The sequence below is a fragment of the Bos javanicus genome, chromosome 29 (genome assembly GCF_032452875.1).
Source record: "Bos javanicus breed banteng chromosome 29, ARS-OSU_banteng_1.0, whole genome shotgun sequence".
Lineage (NCBI taxonomy): Eukaryota > Metazoa > Chordata > Mammalia > Artiodactyla > Bovidae > Bos > Bos javanicus.
The window spans coordinates 28,217,382-28,239,223 of NC_083896.1; the positions used below are offsets into that span (position 1 = coordinate 28,217,382).

The following is a 21,842-nucleotide window of genomic DNA, read 5'->3' on the forward strand; positions in this document are numbered from 1 at the left end:
GTTAGTGAAAATGAACTCTCTGATGCAGAATTCATTATCATTTTAAGGGAAATGACAAAAAAGATAGGAGAGATAAGAAGACGAGCTCATGAGAATGTTGAGGAGAATATCCAGCCCAGTAAAAGTGACCAAGCTCCAGGAATGAGAAGTGTGGGATGGAGTTGTTGTCCATTTGTGAAGCATATAAAAATAGTCACTGTAGATACATTTCCCAGAGCCTATCTCTTCAGGGAAGTCATTTCTGCAGGTAGGAGGAAAAAACCTCTTTACGGGCCAATATTCCATGACTCAGAGATGAGAATTTCTATTGCCATAACAGGAGAATGACTAGTCTTAACATAGGAGGATGCCTTCCTGTGTCTTTCTACATTTGTGAATACAACCCCCTGTTTGAAAAATGTCCCAACAGTCAGTAGCTCAGGGAGGCCAGTGACTCAGGGTGAGCTACAACTGGAGTGTGCACTGGAAACCCCATCCTCACAGCAAAGACAGAGGTGCAGCATCTCAGAGATGTTCAATAATTTCCCAGGTTGCTTAGGAAACACATCTTGAAGAAGGGATGAGAACTGGAAAGAGACCTAGAGATATCATGATCTCTGACTCCATTGTTTAGGTCACCCCCTCACCCCAGAACAAAATTAGAGCAAGAAGTAGTCCCCAAACCCTCAGATTTCAGGGCTTCATGTTAGAAACAAGGACAAAGAGAGACATGGGATGCTGCCATGCAACCATTCCCCCTTGTTCAGCTTAGCATTAGCAATACAGAGTCTTAACAGTCTGCTCTCCCTGAAAGGAAAAGGCTTGCATGGTGTAGGAAGAGGAGTGCCCTAAGCTTGTATCCTTCTTTTTCCTGTGATGTCTGGAAAATTAATGCCTACATTATCCTGGAATCAATTCTGAGCCAAAGACCATGGTTTTACATCAAGGTCTTCCCCAGATAGTTCCCTCCAGTTGTAGAAAAGACAAATCATCTGTCCATGACACTGAAGTCAGAGCATGATGTTTAAAGGGGGGCTTCTTTTACATGTATATACATATCAAGATCTGGCTGGAACCCAAAGGCGTTTCCCTCAGGTGCTCTCCTGGGAGAAGTATCTGCAAAAGAAACCAAAAAAAAATGTAGTTTTCACAAACAGAGCTCATTTAGACTTCTGTCCACAATTTCTATACCTGCTATCCAAGAAGAGAAGCAGGAGCCCCTCTTCCAGAGCCGTAGATGGGATGCAAAGTCGACTCTAATTGGGAATCCCTTTGCTGGTCCTCAGCAATAATGGCAAATTTCAGTAACACAATATGTGGGTTGGTTAGGGTCCTAACACACATAACCTACAAAGCCCCTCACCACGTTACCTTTCTCAGTAAAATTGTTTAGACACTTCAAAGCTACCAAAGACTTTGCCTTATCAAATAACAATGAAATCTGCCTCAAAATGGTTTAAAATCTGTGAGGGAAGTAAATGCTGTATTACCATTGACTCTATGGAAGCAGTAATGTGCCATGTAGAGACAGCAGGGAAGAATCACACATAGCCATAGTGACATTTTTCTAAAGATACCTCATTTTTGGAGGCCAAGAATCCAAATACATATCCTCTATTATTTTGGCTAAGGTAGAAGTTCACTGCATGAATGATTCATGCTTTTATTCAATAATTATTCTGTAATCCATCATTTCTGCATTTGAAAAAGTATTGAAAAATTATACCCAGTTGCTGTAAAAAGTTTCCTTTAAAACATGGTGTTAACTGAATGATGGTGCATTTTTTTTCTAGAATTTACTTTCTTAAATAATGTTATGTATTTGTTCATAAAATGACATGGAATGTAGTAAGGTTTTTTGTGTTATGTTTCTTGTTTTTGTATCTTACTTGTTTTGTTTTGATTGTGGTATGATCACTTAACATGAGGTCTGCCCTCTTAGATTTTTAAGTGTGTGATACAGCATTGTTAATTATAGGTACAATATTGTACAACAGGTCTCTAGAATTTATTCATCATGCCAAACTGAAACTTCATACCTGTTGAAAAATTGGAGTGTGCATAACACCTTCAAATTCAAGTGGAATACTGAACCCTTACACCTGGTGGTCTCTTGCCTAAATTTCAGGACAGTAATCAAGGCACATAGATAGGAGCTAAACCTTAGGGTCTAAGAACGCCCTGAAAACCAGATGTGAAGTTTTCACTGGCATGGAAAAATTAGATTTTAAAATACAAGTGCATCTGAACAGAAGTGTTACATTCTGGCACTGGGATACAAAGGGAGACATTGGAGGACTATATAACATTTTTTTTTTATATAACATTTTTTAAAGTATATATTGTTGAGACTGAATGTAGACAGAAAAGGCAGAGGAGAGAATGAGTATCAAAGGAAGTTTTTATTTTTTTAATTAAGGGAGTTTTTTAACATAAATTTATTTCTTTTAATTGGAGGTTAATTACTTTACAATATTTAAAGATAATGTAGGATTGCATATATCCAGCAATAGAAGTCTATAGAGATGGAGATATTGAAGATATAAAAAAAGATGAGGAAAATTTGAGAGAATAAAATCCCAAAGAAGATGAAAAGCAATTGACAAAATAAAACATCCACTCATGCTTTTAAAGTATTTTTAGAGAATGATACTTCTTTAAAGATGATAAAATATGTAAAACTCAGTAAAAAGCCAGCAACTTAATTTGAAAACCCTTGAGACATCTCTAATTAGAACTAGCAGAACCAAGATGCCTACAGTCTCCACTATTACTTAACATTGTATTAAAAGTATTAGAAATGCAATTATAAATGGGAAAGGAATTAGAGGCTAAGACTCAAAAGGAAATAGACAAAATTATCTCTATTTATAGAAATTTAATCAGCATAATGGGAAAACCTGAGAGGAATTCCTGGAAAAACTTCTACAAAAAACGATTATATTAAAGTATAAAGTTAACATATAATTCAGTAGAATTCACATATATAAACACTAATCAGAATATAATATGAAAGCTAGAATCCTTGCTATAATAACAAAATAAAATAGAATTCTTAAGCATAAATCTAATTAGAAATGTTCAAACATAAATGAGGAAAATTACAAAACATTCCTAAATGTTACCGAAGTAGGCCTGAAGAAAATGGTAAGGCATACCACATGTCATGGTGAAAAGTCTGAATATCCAAAAATGTCAACCCTTCCTAAGCTTACTTATAAATTTAAGATGCAATAAATAAATATGCCATCAGTTTTTTCTAGAATTAGACAGATTAATTATAAAAGTTATGGCTTAAAATGAATATCCAGGAAAACCCTAAAAAAACTAAGAACAATACGTGGAAGGTACCTTCAAGATAGGAAAATTTTGTGAAGCTTCTATAATTAAAGCAGTGTGGTATTGACTTATGAATAGACTTACAGACCAATAAAGCAGAATGGAAAATACAGAAATAACTCAAGAGCCTATAAAACTTAGTATGTAATGAAGACAACAGCTCAAGCCAGCAGGGAAATGAAGGACTTTTTTTTTTATAAATGGTGATAGAACAACTGGATAGCCATATGGAAAAAGATAAAGTTAGATCCATTCCTCACACCATACACTGGTACAATTTCTAAAAAGATCAGACATTCAGGTTTTTTTTAAATCATGCAAACATTATGAAAAGATTAGTGAATTTCTTTATAACCTAAGAGGAAAGAAAGCATTTATAACTATGATTGAAATATGAGAAATAATAAAAAATTAAAACCTTAAAAAAATTTATATCATAAGGAAAGTCAAAAGCCAAATCACAAAATAGGGAGGAAATATATGCAATTTATATCTCAGACAAAAAACTAATATAGTTTATATACAGTCCTCCTAAAAATTGGGAAAATCAAAATCCAGCAGAAAAGTGGGAGAAAGTTGTGAAAAGATCATCCATATAAGAAATAATACCAACAGCCATTAAATATCTGAAAACATCTCCAATGTTTCCATTTATTAGAGAAATCCAAATTATAGCAATGCTTAAAAACTATTTTTCACATATCAGGTTGGAAAAGTTGAAAAATGTTGAGCATATTCTATGTTCCAGGGACTGTAGGAAAGTGAGTATTCCATTTATTGGTGAGGGGAAAGTAAATGTCAGTTCTCCCCCAAAAGATTCACAGATTGAATACAATCCCAATCAAAATTAATCTTCTGTAAGAATGAAAAGACAAACCATGGACCATTTAGTAATCTTATGTTTAGCAAAGAACTAGAATTCAAAATATATAAAGAACCTTGACATCTCAATGAGAAAAAATAAATAAGCTATTTTTTTTAATGGGACAAAATTTAGATAGACATTTCACCAAAGAAGACATATGTTTGACACATGTCCACATGAAAAGATGCTCATCATCATTTAGTCACTAGGGAAATGCAAACTAAAACCACACTGAGATACCATGACACAGCTATTAAAAATCTTTTCAATTAAAAAGTGGGCCATACCAAGTATGGTGAGGAAGTACAGGAATTGAAAATCTTAAACACTACTCCTGAGAGTGTAAAATGGCACAACCACTTTGGAAAACTGTGTGGCAGGTTTTTGAAAAATTAAACATATACCTATCATATGATCTCACTGTTCCACTCCTGTGTATTACTCAAGAAAGATGAAAGACTATGTCCATACAAAGACATATACATGGATGTTCACAGGAGTTTTGTTTGTAGTAGCCCCCAAACTGGAAACAACCCAAATGGCTATCAACAGGGGAAAGATAAACAAATGGTAGTAGTGTATCCACATACACTAGTAGTTGTAGCAGTGGTGGTTATTAGTATAATCATTCACTCAGTGACTCACTGCCGGGAGCCAACGTGAGGAGCTCCACCCGTGGCAAAGGTCATGAGGAAGGAGGCTCGGCAGACGCAAAGGTGGGATCAAGCCTCAGGAGTCCCCCTGGAAATTCTCAAGCACCTGCCCCTAAAACCAGAGTCTGCCTACTTTACTGCTTGTGCCCTCACCTACACCCCTGACTTTACGGGGGGCTGTCCCCCACCACCGCTCTCTGAAAAAGAGTTAACTTACAGCTCCAGTTAATAAAGTTCCTGGGTGTGACAAGAGTGTTTCAACCTACAAACTCCTTTGGAAGTCCTCTAGCCTGCCTGAATAGGTTCTTCCAGCCACATGTGATTGTTCAGAGCCTCCCAACCGTGAGTGGCATGAGATGTTCTAAACTGTCTAAATACAGATTCCTTTGAGCAGTTCAAAGATGGATTAGAAATTGTATTGGTGAAGGATTTTTCACTTGTTGGGCCAATGTTTGCTGCTAAGTTTCCATATCCCTTACCTACTGTGTCCCTGGCAGTGTATTGATTAATATAATTGGTATATAGGAATGTAAGTAGTAGCTTTAATGTTTGTAACCTTGGACCCTTGAGTTAATTCTTTTCTTGTTATAGCCCACCACACCTTTGCCCTATAGAAATGCAACTTTATCTAATGCTTTCAGAGGGTGGCGCCTGACTTTAGAATAATCACCTATAGAGAAAAGTAAGTTTTCTGAAGAAAGGGTCATAAAATGTTAACAGGCCTCCTGGCCAGAAGATGATGTAAATCACCTAAACTTTTGCATATGATAAGTTTGAAAGCCTGGCTTACTGCATGACTCTACCCCTTCCCCCATTATCTTCTATGCATAACTTAAGGTATAAAAACTACTTTGGAAAATAAAGTGCGGGCCTTGTTCACCAAAACTTGGTCTCCCCATGTCATTCTTTCTCTCACCTTCTGGCTGAATTCCCATCTGGAGCATGGAGGCTCGTCAAGCCTACCAATTATGCCTGGGCTTCTAAGATCTGACCAGGGAGGCCTTAGAGTCTCCTCTCCTTCAGGAGAATGGGAGGACACCTGCGGCCTATGTAGGTGATGTAAATTCCTTGTATTGGAATTTCATTAGCTTTCCACGTAAACCAAGTTATTCAGCCTCTTTTCTTCACTAAATTTCTTCGCTGAGCTATCCTTATTTAACCATTCTTTATATCTTTAACTCTATCATATCCTGATCGCCGAAGCCATCTCCCCTTCGAATTCCCTGGATCCACTGGGGCTGGACCCCGGTAACTCACTACTCAACAACAAAAAATAATGAATTACTAATAGATGTAACAACATGTAAGAATCTCAAAATACTTAAACCAAGTGGCATAAACCAGACAAAAATGAACACATACTGTACAATTACACTTTTAGAAAATCTTGAGAATGAAGATGAAAGAAAGAAAACAGATCAGTGGTTACCCAGAAAGAATGGGGGGAATGGAAGAGTTCCTAAAGGGACAAGACTGTGGTGATGGTTTCATGAGTGTAGACATATGTCAAAATGTATAAGAATTACAGTTTTAAATATTTGTTTAAAGTGTGTGCTGATTTAATTTGTTTAAATTGTATGCTAATTATAGCTTCTTAAAACCCCTTTTAAAACATAAAAAATAAATACATGTTTACTAAACTGAAAATACTTATAAGACTGCACTTTCATGCCCCAAGTGCTCCACCCCTGCAAAGTATCAATCAAATAGAAGTAGAGATAGTATAAGCATAGCGTAGAGCCAGAAGATCAAGGGACCCAAAATGGTGACAGAGACAAAGCCACCAGGGGTTTGTTGTGTCTTCTTTCTCACTCGTATCCCTTTGCATTCCTCTTCCTCTGGCCTCAGGAAAAACAGTAAAGTCACTCTTCAGTAAGACACAGCCCTAACCGTTAGATGCAAAGCTGATAAATCAAACGATGAAAAATAAGACCATCTGCAATCAAAAGATACTGTTAAGAATAAGTGAGACATGGTCTAAGAGAAAATAGATAATAGAGAGAGATGGAGGTAGAGGTAGACATAAAGATATGTGTATGTGTACATATACATGTATATTACCTGTATATACACATGTGTTTTACATGCATGTACATATATAAGCATACATGCAAATATATGGACTTGTATGTAGAATTTTTTTAATTCTTTTTTTTTTCTCTTTTTTTAAAAAATTTATTTATTTTAATTGGAGGTTAATTACTTTACAATATTGTATTGGTTTTGCCATACATCATCATGAATCCGCCACAGGTGTAATAAGAAAACAACTAAAAATTCTGATTTTCAAGTGGGAAAAATACTTGAATAATTACTTTGCAGAAGATATCCAAATAGCCAATAAAAATATTAAAAAGTGCTCAACTTCATTACCCATCAGGAAAATGAAAACTGAAATAAAAAGGCATTCTGCTACAAGACCTGAAAGGATAAATAAAAATGTTGAGTATTAATGAGGATGTAGAGAAACTGAAACTTTTGGACATTGTTGATAGCAGCATAAACAGTTTTACTGGAAAGGAGAAAGAGGAAACTTTCTAATGTAGATGGAAAGGTTTTAGATCTTGAATTAGGTTGTGATTACATATACCTATGCAAAAGTTCAATGAGTTATACACATGATTTGTGCACTTTACTATATGAAATTTAATTACAAAAATTTTTGCAAAGGTTTCTGTTTTCTTTCATTAACTGCTTTGTACTGCATACCCTAATATACCAACCCCATTCATAAATCCTAGGTCTCCTGAATTCAAAGAACTATACAATCTCATCTAAAGTACAGTCCTCTTCTGTATGTTTATTCTTCTCATTGCAGCAACATTGGCCAGAATCAAAGGGCAAAACTAAGTTTTATCCAAACTTCCCTTATTTCCTAATACAATAACTTTCCTAAGGGAAAATTTATAAGTAAAAATATTTCCCTAGCACTTCACTTGTCATTATTCTCAAAGAAATTTTACCACTAATGAGTTTAGTGAGTTTAAACCAAAATTTTTTTCTTTTTTGAATTTTTTATATAAAGCTATATTTTCCATTAATAATACTGGGTATGTATAAATTTATCTTGAGATTAATATCTCTTTCCCATATGCCATGCTTCCAAGAAGGCACTAGTGGTAAAGACGTTGCCTGCCAGTGCACGAAACTTAAGACATTTGGGTTCGATCCCTGGATCCAGAAGATTCCCTGGAGGAGGAAATGGCAACCCACTTAAGTGTTCTTGCCTGGAGAATCCCATGGACACAGGAGCCTGGAAGGCTACAGTCTATGTGGTTGCAAAGAGTCAGACATGACTGAAGTGACACAGAGTACACGCACACACACACACATACACACACACATTTTCCATTCAATAATACTGTGTTTTTGTAAATTTATCCTGAAATCAACATTTCTTTTCCATTTGCCTCATCATTAGAATGTGATGGCAATCAGCAGTGCCTGAAAATTCAATAGCAATTGCCTCTCCTAAAAAGCAGTAGCTTGGTGCTGCCCTGATAACTAAATGTGTACCCACAGCCATCTACTTCTCTGTCCCATCCTCCAGACAATAGAAATTTTACAAGAAATACAGAAATAAAATGCAAGCCACCTGTATAATTCTAAACTTTCTGGTAGATAGATATGTTAAAAAACTAAACAGATAAATTCATTTTAATTGCATTTTTATTCAACATAGTAGATCAAAAGTGTCAATTCAGCATGTAATCAATATAAAAGACAATCGATGAGGTATTTTACATTAGTTTTCATATTAATTATTCAAAGATCCAGTGTGTATTTTACACTTACACCATGTCTCAATTTGGATGATCACATTTCAAGTACTGGATACTGTATATGGCTAGTGGCTATTGGATTGGATTGGACTGGATTTTTAACAGCTCCCAGTTAACTCAAAATACAACCAAGGTACCCCTTGAAATGAAACTCCAAATTCTCGCCCATTAGTGTTGAAAGAGGATGAGATGGCTGGATGGCATCACTGACTCGATGGACGTGAGTCTGAGTGAACTCCGGGAGTTGGTGATGGACAGGGAGCGTGCTGTCGGACACGACTGAGCGACTGAACTGAACTGAACTGAAGTGTTGAAATACCTCCACCCTACATCTTTATACCCCATCAAATTACATTTCTCTCATCTGGAAGTTCTAATTCACTAAACTTCGTCCCTAGAGCTCCACCTACCAAGTCAGAGGTGCCCATCTTGCATTTATCTGAAATCTAACATACTTCCCACTCACACACTACAAAATTCATCAGAACCGATCTTGTCATTTTGCCAAGACCAACTCAACAAAATCTTTCACCTCCTACTCTCCTACAAAATGTGATATATTAAAATTATCCTGTGAAAAGTAGCATGAAATTACTGTGAACATATTCATAAGTGAAATGTGCTAGGTCAACAAACATGTGAAGTAGAATATTCCAAGAAAGACATGAGGCAAGAAAACATGGCATAAAGAAAACAAACTAGGTTGGGATTCAAGCTGAGATTTCAGTCCCAGCTGTAGCACCAGGTAGTTCTATATTCTAGGGTAACATACATTTCTGAGTCTCCAAAGTGTGATGTATTATACACTGGCACTGGATTAAATGATTCCAAAGTCCCATTCAACATTGAATATTCTATAATATAGCAACTATCTTTGTAAAATAAAGAAGGAAGAGGGGAAACGATGGTGAGGGAGGATAAATCCACTTGGGAAAAAGTTAAATCTCCTTTATATATTGGACAGAATGGAAGCCCTGGAACTTGAAGTCCACACCAAGTAACAACGACAATAATAACAAACATTCCAATAAAAAAATATGGGATCCTTTTTCTCAATTTCTAATATTTCTTCAAGACAACATTATTCCATCCAAGGTTTTCTTTAGGGCAAGTTTGACATCCTTATTCCTCAAGCTATAGATTAATGGATTGAACATGGGCACCACAATGGTATAAAACAAGGAGGACACTTTGCCCTGATCAAGAGGTAAAATAGAAGGTGGTTTGAGGTACATAAAAGCTCCTGACCCAAAGAAAAGAGAGACTGCAAGTATGTGGGAACTGCAAGTACTGAAAGCCTTGGACCTTCCCTCAGTGGAGCTAATGTGGAAAATGCTAGAAAGAATAAAACCGTAAGAGATAAAAATGGTCACAATGGGCACCCCAATGCCAATGGTCACAACAATAAAGACTACCAGCAAATTTATATAAGAGCTGTTACAGGAGAGCTCAAGGAGGGGAATGATGTCACACATATAGTGATTGACAAGGTTGTCACCACAGAAAGTCAGAAATACTATATTTCCTGTATGGGCCATAGCCCCAAACACTCCCATCCCATAGACCCCCAACAAAAGGAGTAAACACACCTGAGGAGACATGGTGACCGTGTACACCAGTGGCTTACAGATGGCGACATAGCGGTCGTATGCCATTGCTGACAGGATGAAGGATTCAGAAAAGACAAAGAAACAGAAGAAAAAGAGCTGAGTCATACACCCTGCATAGGAAATGAAGTTCTTCTCTGAGATGAAACTTGTCAGCATTTTAGGGACGATGGCAGTAGAGAAACTAAAATCTATGAAGGACAAGTTGAAGAGGAAAAAGTACATGGGAATATGAAGGTGAGAATTCAGTCCAATCAAGGTTATCAAGCCCAGGTTCCCCACTACAGTGACCATGTAGAAACACAGAAACAGGAAGAAGAGGGGGATCTGGAGTTCTGGCTGATCTGTTAAGCCTGTGAGGATGAACTCTGTCACAGAGGAGGTGTTCTCTTCAGCCATTCTCCTCTCGGAGAATCTGTGAGGGGAAATGAAGAGTTGTTCAGAGAAAGAGAGGAAAACAATCCTTCTTCAGAATGGCATTTGAACTGAGGGATTTTTGAACTTCAGGAAGATGGCATTTCTTCATACCTACTCTCTTCTCATGGTACCCAAGTGCCATGAACCACCCTAGTAACTGTCTGTGGGTGAAATTTGCTTTCAGAGTAAAGGCTGGTACAATCAAGCAGAGTCCATGAACTCATCCGGCCACTTTTTCCTGTACCCTTTCTGTGCACTTCCTCCCCTCCACAGCCCTTGGTCAAGTATGTAAGTCCTCGGGCCCTTCTCTAGGGTTACTCTTGAGACATGGAAGCCATTCGACCCTGACTAGACCTTCCACCTTAGGTCTCAAACTGAGCAGAGCAAGACGGTGAGGTCATGTGCCCAGGGTCTTTGGCTGGAATGGTTGTGAAATTATTATGTGATGATAATAATAATGATGGTTTCCCAGGTGGTAAAGAATCCACCTGTCAATGCTGGAGACCCAGAAGACATGGATTCCATCTCTGGAGCAGGAACATCCCCTGGAGGGGGAAATGGCAATACACTCCAGTATTCTTGCTTGGAAAATTCCATGGACAGAGGAGCCTGGCAGACTGCAGTCCAGGGGTTGCAAAGAGTCAGAAACGACTGAGCATGCACACATGCACTAATAATAATGGAGTCATAATGCAAAGTTATCTATAAACTTTAAGAAAAAGAAAAGAAACACTTACAGAGCTCTAACTGTGGGGTAGTTATTGTTCTATGTGCTGTGTAGCATTATAGTTATCTCCATGTAACAGATGAGGACACTGGACTTAAGTGAATTGCACAAATCCCAGTTGTAACAGAAGGTGAACTCAAGTGGTCTGCCTCAGAACATGATCTTGTAACCTCCCTGCCACAGGACAGACCAGGTCAGGCAGATGCTGAAGGGTGAGTGAGTGTCTGCCTGACCTGGGATGAAGTAGCATCCTTTCCTGATAGCCATAGACAACAGGAAACTGAAGAATTTTATTCTGGATCATAGATCTCAGTTGACCTCATTATAAGAGACTCCCTTGGGATTACGGCTCCAAGAGACCACCTTCCCCAGGGAAGAAGAAATGTTTATTTACATCTCTGATAATGCTTGACAAGGCTTTTAATGGCCTATTCTTTTATTCAGGATACATCTTTTTAAGAACAAAGAAGAGCAAAGCAGTATGGGAAAAGTAATTCTTAAGACTTTGTATTGGGCACTTACTGTGTTCCAGAAACCAAAGTAACACAAAAATAATTTTATCTCATTAATTCCTCATAACAATGTATTAATAAGTTAGACCTATTAATCTTCACTTTAAAAGAAAATGGGCACACAGCTTGTAGGCTCTAGAATCTTAACTCACACTCTGGTCTCTCCAACTCCAAACTTCAAAGGGGCCAAGGACATCGTGCTTATTGTATGTTACTGACAGCAACCAGTTTGTCTCTAGACATCAGGCCTGGCTACTGTAAATTGTATACATTCTCATACAGTTTTCAGGAAGGAATTTCATTCAAATACAGACTAAAGAGGCAAGTTGTACTCTGCATCTCTTACCAGGAGTTTTATATACTAAGGATGACAGGTTCATAGCCAAGAAATCAATCTTGATATGGGGAAACTTGAGGTTTGGTTTGCCAGTGGCTTAGAGAAGTTTTGGTTCTGGGATAATGACAGAAGTCCTCGTACAAAAGTTATGAAATCAAAGCACAAAGGCAGAAGTCTGTCTTCCTCCAGGCAAGTCTAACTAAAAGCACTGCACCCAGGCCAGTATGTGGTTACGAGTTTGTGCACATACATCAGTGAGGACCTGCTCACCCTCAGCTAAGACTTAGCAATGATGGTGCTTTATCTTTCTGATATGCATTTAGAATTTTCCATGTCCCAGAGTAACCCTAACAAATCTCAATCCCACTGCACAAAAATTGAAAATGAAGAAAGATAATTCATTAAAATGGAATTAAAATAGGCTCTCCTTGAGATCCAAGTGTAAAGAAGATATGGGGTGAGGGGAGTTTCTCAGAACACTCTAAGGGGATTTGTTATTTCAGAGACAGTTGCCATGGCAACCTGATTCCCAAATGTATCTTAAGCAGCACTCCTCTGAAGCTATGTTACCTGATGCTTAAGTACAAGCAGAAAGTAAAATCAGAAAGAAAAAAGAAAAGGTCATTTTGTTTTTCTATCTGTATGCACAACTGCACTCATCTCACATGCTAGTAAAGTAATGCTTAAAATTCTCCAAGCCAGGCTTCAGCAATACATGAACCATGAACTTCCAGATGTTCAAGCTGGTTTTAGAAAAGGCAGAGGAACCAGAGATCAAATTGCCAACATCTGCTGGATCATTGAAAAAGCGAGAGAGTTACAGAAAAACATCTATTTCTGCTTTATTGACTATGCGAAAGCCTTTGACTGTGTGGATCACAATCAACTGTGGAAAATTCTGAAAGAGATGGGAATACCAGACCACCTGACCTGCCTCTTGAGAAATCTGTATGCAGGTCAGGAAGCAACAGTTAGAACTGGACATGAAACAACAGACTGGTTCCAAATAGGGAAAGGAGTACATCAGGGCTGTATATTGTCACCCTGCTAATTTAACTTATATGCAGAGTATATCATGAGAAACGCTGGACTGGAAGAAGCACAAGCTGGAATTAAAATTGCCGGGAGAAATATCAATAACCTCAGATATGCAGATGACACCACCCTTATGGCAGAAAGTGAAGAGGAACTAAAGAGCCTCTTGATGAAAGTGAAAGAGGAGAGTGAAAAGTTGGCTTAAAGTTCAGAAAACTAAGATCATGGTACCCGGTCCCATCACTTCCTGGCAAATAGATGGGGAAACAGTGGAAACATTGCGACTTTATTTTTCTGGGCTCCAAAATCACTGCAGATGATGATTGCAGCCATAAAATTAAAAGACGCTTACTCCTTGGAAGGAAAGCTATGACCAACCTAGACAGCATATTAAAAAGCAGAGACATTACCTTGCCAACAAAGGTCCGTCTAGTCAAGGCTATGGTTTTTCCTGTGGTCATGTATGGATGTGAGAGTTGGACAATAAAGAAAGCTGAGTGCCAAAGAATTGATGCTTTTGAAGTGTGGTGTTGGAGCAGACTCTTGAGAGTCCCTTGGACTGCAAGGAGTTCCAACCAGTCCATCCTAAAGGAGATCAGTCCCTGGTGTTCATTGGAAGGCCTGATGTTGAAGCTGAAACTCCAATACTTTGGCCACCTGACACGAAGAGCTGACTCATTTGAAAACACCATGACGCTGGGAAAGATTGAGGGCAGGAGGAGAAGGGGATGACAGAGGATGAGATGGTTGGATGACGTCACCAACACAATGGACATGGGTTTGGGTGGACTCTGGGAGTTGGTGATGGACAGGGAGGCCTGATGTGCTGCGGTTCATGGGGTCGCAAAGAGTCAGACACAACTGAGCGACTGAACTGAACTGAACTGAACTGAATAGTACTGTCACCTGTCCAAAACCTGAATCCTTGAAAAATGACTTCCTTCTTCTGTTTATTTCTAACTTACAAATTATATATTATACATGAAGATTTACACATGATAACATGTCTGCAAATGTGTCTCATTCGTGTGCATTAGCTCTCAGACTTCTGGTTGTTCATCAGAGTTGTACAAGCATGGGCCCAAACCAATCCCCACCTGTCATAGAATTGTTTCCTGCCAGAGTCCAACTCCAACAACCAGGGATTCAACCTTAAGAGGTGAACGGTGTCGGTGATGAGGCAGCCTCTCATTTTTCTTTTGGACTGCCTCTTTATTTCAAGCTTAAGATTCTCTTTTATACTTTTACAAAAACATTAGGCCAGAGGTTTGACATTTTCAGTTCCCCCTCTCCCAGATTTATTATCTCCATAAATCATTGTTGCTCTTCAAACAGAGTTCCTGCTTCAGTGATTCTCTTGAAATCAGCCTTATCATCTATTATCTACCTCCTCTAATGTGTCCTATAGGTAACTTGTGATTACACTGTAGCTCATGCTACATTCCTCAGTTTACTACTTATCTTCTTAAATCCTGTTTGCCCCTAATATCCTGAGCTCACTATCTCTAAAAAGGCTTCTAGCTATAGTGTCTCTAAAAATTCCTAACTTCTATAAGCTATAGTAAAATATGCTAACTTTACAACATTCCTTAAATCTTTAACTTCTAACTATTTTAATTATTTCTAAACCTTAAATTCAGTAAACTCCTTTGCCATAAACATTCTCCTCACAAATAGGCTTCAGATATCAATCCCTCCCATGGCCTCAAGCTACGGCCTATGTGCTCATCCTGGAACACTCTTTTGTAAAAGTCCTTAAACAAATGTCAATGATTAACTTTATGAATTATTTTCTGAGCACAACTGCAGAAGGCTTTGTGCCTTCTCATGCTCCTCTCAAGAACAATAAGCACCTTAATATTCCTTTTCAGTCAACTCAGCCAAGGAGAGGAAAAGACAAGTCAGAATGACAAGGCCTAACTCCTTCATCCCAGGATCCGTGCCTGCGGAATCAGGAGAGGGGCTGGGGACCGTGCCTCCATTTTGTCAGTAATGCCTAACGCAGCTCCCGACAGTTTCCTTTGTTATGCAGAAGCTTTTACGTCTGATGTAGTCCCATTTCCCATTTTATTATTTTTGATTTTGTTGTTTACACGTTTAGTGTCATAGCCCAAAAAAAATCATTGCAAGAGCAATGTCAAGGAGATTCTTCCCTATATTTTCTTCTAGAAGTTTTATGTTATCAGGTCTTATCTTTAAGTTTTTAAAGTTAAAATTAATCTTTGTGAAAGGTGTAAGAGAGTGGTCCAATGTCATTGTTTTGCAGTATTTATTCAGTTTTCCCAGTAACACTACTTAAAGAGACCATCCTGTCCCCATTGGCTCCCTTACTCACTTGCCAATGTTAGCTGACTCTGTATGCAAGAGGTTAATCCTGGGCTCCCTTGCATTGGTTAATATGTCTATTTTTATGCCAAAACCATACTGTACACACTATTGTTTTGTAGTATATTTTAAAATCAGGAAACTATCAGGAAATTCTTCTTTCTCAAGATTGCTTTAGCTACTTGAGGTCTTTTGGTGTTTCCATACAAATTTTAGAATTTTTTTCTATCTATGTGAAGAATGCCATTATAATTTTGACAGGACTTCTATTGAATCTGTAGATGACTATAGGTGGTATGGACGTCTTAACACTATTAATTCTTCCAACCCATGAACGCAATAGTATACCTTTTCTTTTGTGTCTTTGATTCCTTTCAACAGATTCTTGTAGTTTTCATTATACAGATCTTTCACTTCCTAGGTTAAGCTTATTCCTATATATTTTATTGTTTTGATGCTATTGTAAATGGGATAGTTTTATTCTTTTTTCAAGTATGTATCAAAATTCACTTGTTTCTGTATATTAATTTAATATCCTAATATCCTGCAACTTTACTGAAATTGTTGATTAGTTTCAAAAACTTGTTGGTTGACTCTTGGAATTTTCTATACACAAAATCATATTATCTGCAAATAGCAACACTTTTACTTCTTTTCTGATTTTTAATGTCTTTGATTTCTTTGTCTTATCCAATTGCTCTAGCTAGGATTTCAGTTCTGTATTGAATAAGAGTGGTGAGAGTAGGCATCCTTTTCTTGTTCCTGAAATTAGAAATCTTTCAGTTATTCTTCTCTGAGTGTGTTAACTGTGATTTTGTTATATACTGTCTTTACTATGTCATTCTATACATAATTTATTGTGTTATCATGAAAGGATGTTCTATTTTGTCAAATGCTTTTTCTGCATCTACACCGATGTGCATGTGATTTTTATCTTTCATTCTATTAATGTGATATATTTCATTTCCTGATTTGCATATGCTATTGTGTTGTGTGTTTCTAGGATTTTGTCCACGTTGTCTGTGTCACCTCGTTTATTAGCATAAGTGTGCTCAGTTTCTCAGTCATATCTGACTTTCTGTTACCCCATGGACTGTAGCCTGCCAGGCGCCCCTGTCCATGGGATTTTCTAGGCAAGAATACTGGAGTGGGTTACCATTTCCTCCTTCAGGGGACCTTCCCAACCAAGAGACTGAACCCTTGTCTCCTGTGTCTCCTGCACTGGCAGGTGGATTCTTTAGCACTTAGCCACCTGGGGGCAGACACTAATAATATGCTCTTGGGGTCCTATGTATTTCCATAGTATCATCTGTAATGTCTTTGCTTTCATTTGAGCTTCCCTGGTGGCTTAGATGGTAAAGCATCTGCCTACAATGCAGGAGACCCGGGTTCAATCCCTGGGTTGGGAAGATTGCCTGGAGAAGGAAATGGCAACCCACTCCAGTACTCTTGCCTGGAGAATCCCATGGATGGAGGAGCCTGGTAGGCTACAGTCCATGGGATCGCAAAGTTTATTTGTTTGATCTCTTTTTTCTAAATTAACCTAGCTAAAGGTTTGTCAGTTTTGCTTATTTTTCCAAAGAACCAGCTCTTAGTTTCACTGAACCTTTCAATTATTTTCACTGGTCTCTATTTCATTAATTTCCACATGGATCTTTATCATTACAGTCCCTCTGCTAATTTGGGGTTTAATTTGTTCTTCTAGTCCTTTGAGTGTACAATTAGGCTGTTTATTTGAGATCTTTTTCATTCCTTTTTTATTGAAATATGGTTTATTTACATTATTATATTAGTTTCAGATATGGAACATAGTGATTCAATATTTTATAGATTATATTTCATTCAAAGTTATCACAAAACAATGGCCATATTTTCCTGTGCTGTAAAATATATCTATATGACTTATTTATTTTATATGTGGCAGTTTGTGTCTCAATCTCCTGCTCCTATATTGCCCCTCCCCCTTTCCTCTCCCCATGGGTAACCACTAGTTTGTTCTCTGAATGTGAGTCCGTTTCAGTTTCAGACACCTGTTTTAAATCTATTTCTGTGTTGTTATATATATTCGTTTTGTTTTCTTAGATTACACATATAAGGGATAACATAGAGTACTTGTCTTTGTCTGACTTATTTCAATAAACATAATACACTCCAGGTCCATCCATGTTGTTGCAAATGGTAGCATTTCATTCTTTTTATGGCTGAGTAATATTCCACTGTGTGTATATAAACAAGCAAATATATATATGTATTATATATATATATATATCACATCTATTTTATCCATTCATCTTCTTATGGATCTAATTTCTTAATATATGTATTTATTCCTATAAACTTTCCTCTCACAATTGTTTTTGCAGGGTCTCACAGGCTTCTCCCATGGCTCAGTTGGTAAGGAATCTGCCTGCAATGCAGGCGACCCAGATTTGATCCCTGAGTGGGGAAGATCCCCTGAAGAAGGAAATGGCAACCCACTCCAGTATTCTTGTCTGGAGAATCCCATGGACAGAGTAGCCTGGCGGGCTACAGTCCAGGGGGTCACAAGGAGTCAGACACAACTGAACAACTAAACAGCAGCATGGGATTTGATATGTTGCTTTCCATTTTCATTTGTTTCAAGATAATTTTTCTCTTTTGATTTTTTTCTTTGACCTGTAGTTGCTCAGAAGTATGTTGTTTAGTATATTTTAGATTTTCTAACTTTCCTCTTGTTATTAATTTCTAGTTTTATACCATTGTATTCATAAAAGGTAGTTTGTATAATTTCAGTGTTAATTTTGCTAAGATTTGTTTGGTGTCATATCATATGATATATTCTGGAGAATGTTCCAGGTGTACTTGAGAAGAATGTGTATTATGCTGCTGTTGGATTGAATGTTCTGTATACATCAAGATCATTTGGTCCAAAGTACAGTTCCATTCCAATGTTTTCATGTTGATTTTATGTCTGGAAAACCTATTCATTGCTCCCAAGGAAGTATTGAAACCCCTTACTATTATTGTACCGTCCATTCAGATCTGTTCAGTTCAGTTCAGTTCAGTCCCTCAGTCGTCTCCAACTCTTTGCGACCCCACGTATTGCAGCACTCCAGGCCTCCCTATCCATCACCAACTCCCAGAGTTCACTCAAACTCATGTCCATCGAGTCGGTGATGCCATCCAGCCATCTCATCCTCTGTCGTCCCCTTTCCTTCCTGCCCCCAATCCCTCCCAGCATCTGAGTCTTTTCCAATGAGTCAACTCTTCACATGAGGTGGCCACAGTATTGGAGTTTCAGCTTTAGCATCAGTCCTTCCAAAGAACACCCAGGACTGATCTCCTTTAGAATTAGTATTTGTTTAAAACTTGTAGGTGCTCTGATGTTGAGTGAATATATATTAATGGTTATTATATCTTCTTGATGTAATAACCCCTCTATCATTATGTAATGACCTTTTTGTCTCTTGTTATCATTTTTGGTTGAACTCCATTTTGTCTGATATATGTATGACTACCTCTGCTTTCTTTTGGCTTCCACTTGCTTGAACATCTACTTCCATCCTTTCACTTTGAGCCTATGTGTGTCTTTAGAGCAGAAATGGGTATTCTGTAAGCAGCATATAGTAAGGTTTTAGTTTTTATCCGTGGTTACCAAAAAAAAAACTACATAAAATGCCTCATAGGTAAAACAATCTATTTTATGCTGATACAAGCTTATCTTCATTCCCCAAAGACATCACCCTTTTACTTCTCCTCTGCTGACAAGGATGCTGGTATTGCTACTGCCAAAAGTTCAGTCCCTCTCAGAGTTGCTCTAGGGAATATGCCCGCCTTGATGAGTTCCTTCCTTGCCTCTGCATCAAAAATCATCTTTGTCTCATATCAGTGGCTTTCAGCATCTTCTGTCCGGCAGGCTATAGTGCCATCAGGCATTTTCACAATATGCTTTACAGAAGAAGAAAATGGAGTAATACATTTTAGATACTAAAAAAAATAAACATGAATGAAGGATGATTAATTTTGATACAGCCAATCTGATTTAAATATAAAACTGCAGACAAACTACTATTAACTGATAAAAACTCAGGGGATCTTGTTACGATGGACAAATTTTACTAAACAGACATGCATAGCATTAAGTACTGTTTTTTACCTTTAAATCTAAGAAGGGTCATTGCCAGGGGTTGGGCTTGGGAAAAATGAGGGTACAAATTTTCAATTATAAGATGAATAAGTTCTGGGGATCATATGTACACCTTTGTGCCTATAGTTAATAATATTGAATTGCACACTTAAAATTTGCTAATAAAATAGATTTTAAGTACCCTCAGCACAAGAAAAGGTAACTATGTGAGATAATGGACATGTTTATTGACTTGATTGTGGTAATCATTTCACAATATACATATATGCAAAATCATCACATTGTACACCTAAAAACTCACATGTACTTAAATGTATATAATCTTTGTCATTCATATCTCAATAAAACTGGAAAAAATAAAAAACAGAAAAACTAAGCAAGGTTAATTACCAAAACATAAAAAAGTTTATTCTAGTTCAATGAAAAAAGCAGTTAACTAAAATTTTTAAAGTTTCATTTACCACTACAATATTGTAAAATAATTAGCCTCCAATTAAAATAAATAAATTTATATTTTAAAAATTTTTAATAAAGTTTCATTTTTAACTTTTGAATCAGTTCTAATGAGGTGGATGAAACTGGAGCCTATTATACAGAGTGAAGTAAGCCAGAAGGAAAAACATAAATACAGTATTCTAACGCATATATATGGAATTTAGAAAGATGGTAACAATAACCCGGTGTACGAGACAACAAAAGAGACACTGATGTATAGAACAGTCTTATGGACTCTGTGGGAGAGGGAGAGGGTGGGAAGATTTGGGAGAATGGCAATGAAACATGTAAAATATCATGTAGGAAACGAGTTGCCAGTCCAGGTTCGATGCATGATGCTGGATGCTTGGGGCTGGTGCACTGGGACGGCCCAGAGGGATGGTGTGGGAAGGGAGGAGGGAGGAGGGTTCGGGATGGGGAACACATGTATACCTGTGGCGGATTCATTTTGATATGTGGCAAAACTAATACAATTATGTAAAGTTTAAAAATAAAATAAAATTGGAAGATTTAAAAAAAAAATAAATAAAGTTTCATTTTTACTAAATTCAGTGAATTTATGGAGAAATGTCCCAAAAAAGATACAAAATAAAACCTTTGCATAATAAAGACTATAAATATAGTTCATCATATGTAAAGATGAAAACTAATGATGAATATTAACCAGGATGGTAGGGACTGATGGCAGAGGCAATGATGTTGGTGAAGGTGCTGAAGATGGTAATGGCTGAAGTGGTGATGGTAATGATGATGAAGCTAAAAGTGTCTTAGTGTTGACATTAAGCACCAAACTTACCAGGCTACAGGTAACTCTCCCACTAGAAGAAAAATTAACACACCTGGGAGGTAAAACATCTTTCATAGTGCAAATGGAAACCCAGACTAATTGCTCATTCAACAAGGACCCAGTCTCTGGAGCAACTGCATTCCAGGAGAGTCTACCTGTATAAACATACTCAGTGCTCCCAATTTCAGTGACCCATCTCTGTGACTTTGTTGATCCCTTTGACTGGAAATGGATGTAAAAATTTTAGTTTTCTATTTTCTGATTTTTATTTCTTGATTGCTGAAAACAAAGTACCTCCTAAGAATTTCAGGTAACAGTGTTCCAGTTTTCCTCAACACATGTATTCAATTATAGTTTTAAGGCAATTTTGTATAAGATAAGGACAAGATATCATCCATGAATTCCCATTTCTACTATCAACCTTTTTATATACTATTTCTCAATCATATATCCCCCTTGTCTCAGTGCTTTTTCCCCACTTGAAAAGGAAATATATTTGTCTTCATAATTCTATTTGTTGTCATTAGCAGCAATTTTGAGCTTCTCCTGAGCTGATAAAACTAGTGGTAAGATTTTTAGCAACTAACTAGAAATTCTGCAATCATTTATAAATTAGTTAGAAGATTACAGGAATAAAATTTAAATTCTTATTTTCTATTCATTAGAAAAGATGTCCACGTCAAGAGGCTGGAAACAAAATCTCTGCTTTGTAACAATATTCTGTTTTATAAGGAACTCTGACTGCTGGTAATGATACATTTTTGTGGATTTTCTGTTATTTATCATTTAGGAGACTTCCTTTTTGAGGGGATATGTAAGATATCTTTTAAATCTACTGTCACTCTCTAGATAAAAT

The 21,842-nt window shown here is 37.2% G+C and overlaps 1 protein-coding gene and 1 non-coding gene across 2 annotated transcripts; one reads left to right on the forward strand and one right to left on the reverse strand.

The window, feature by feature from the left end:
• Positions 1 to 9,688: 9,688 nt before the first annotated feature.
• LOC133241831 (olfactory receptor 8B12-like) lies at positions 9,689 to 10,875 on the reverse strand. The gene has a single exon (XM_061407750.1). It carries the CDS (start codon positions 10,622 to 10,624, stop codon positions 9,689 to 9,691), a length of 936 nt encoding a protein of 311 aa, XP_061263734.1. The 5' UTR covers positions 10,625 to 10,875.
• Positions 10,876 to 16,915: 6,040 nt separating this feature from the next.
• TRNAC-ACA (transfer RNA cysteine (anticodon ACA)) lies at positions 16,916 to 16,987 on the forward strand. The gene has a single exon. It is a non-coding gene; the product is annotated as a tRNA-Cys (tRNA).
• Positions 16,988 to 21,842: the final 4,855 nt, after the last annotated feature.

What these genes read in the sequence shown, in the direction of transcription:
- LOC133241831 (XM_061407750.1), bottom strand. Translation starts at nt 10,624, where the DNA reads ATGGCTGAAGAGAACACCTCCTCTGTGACAGAGTTCATCCTCACAGGC.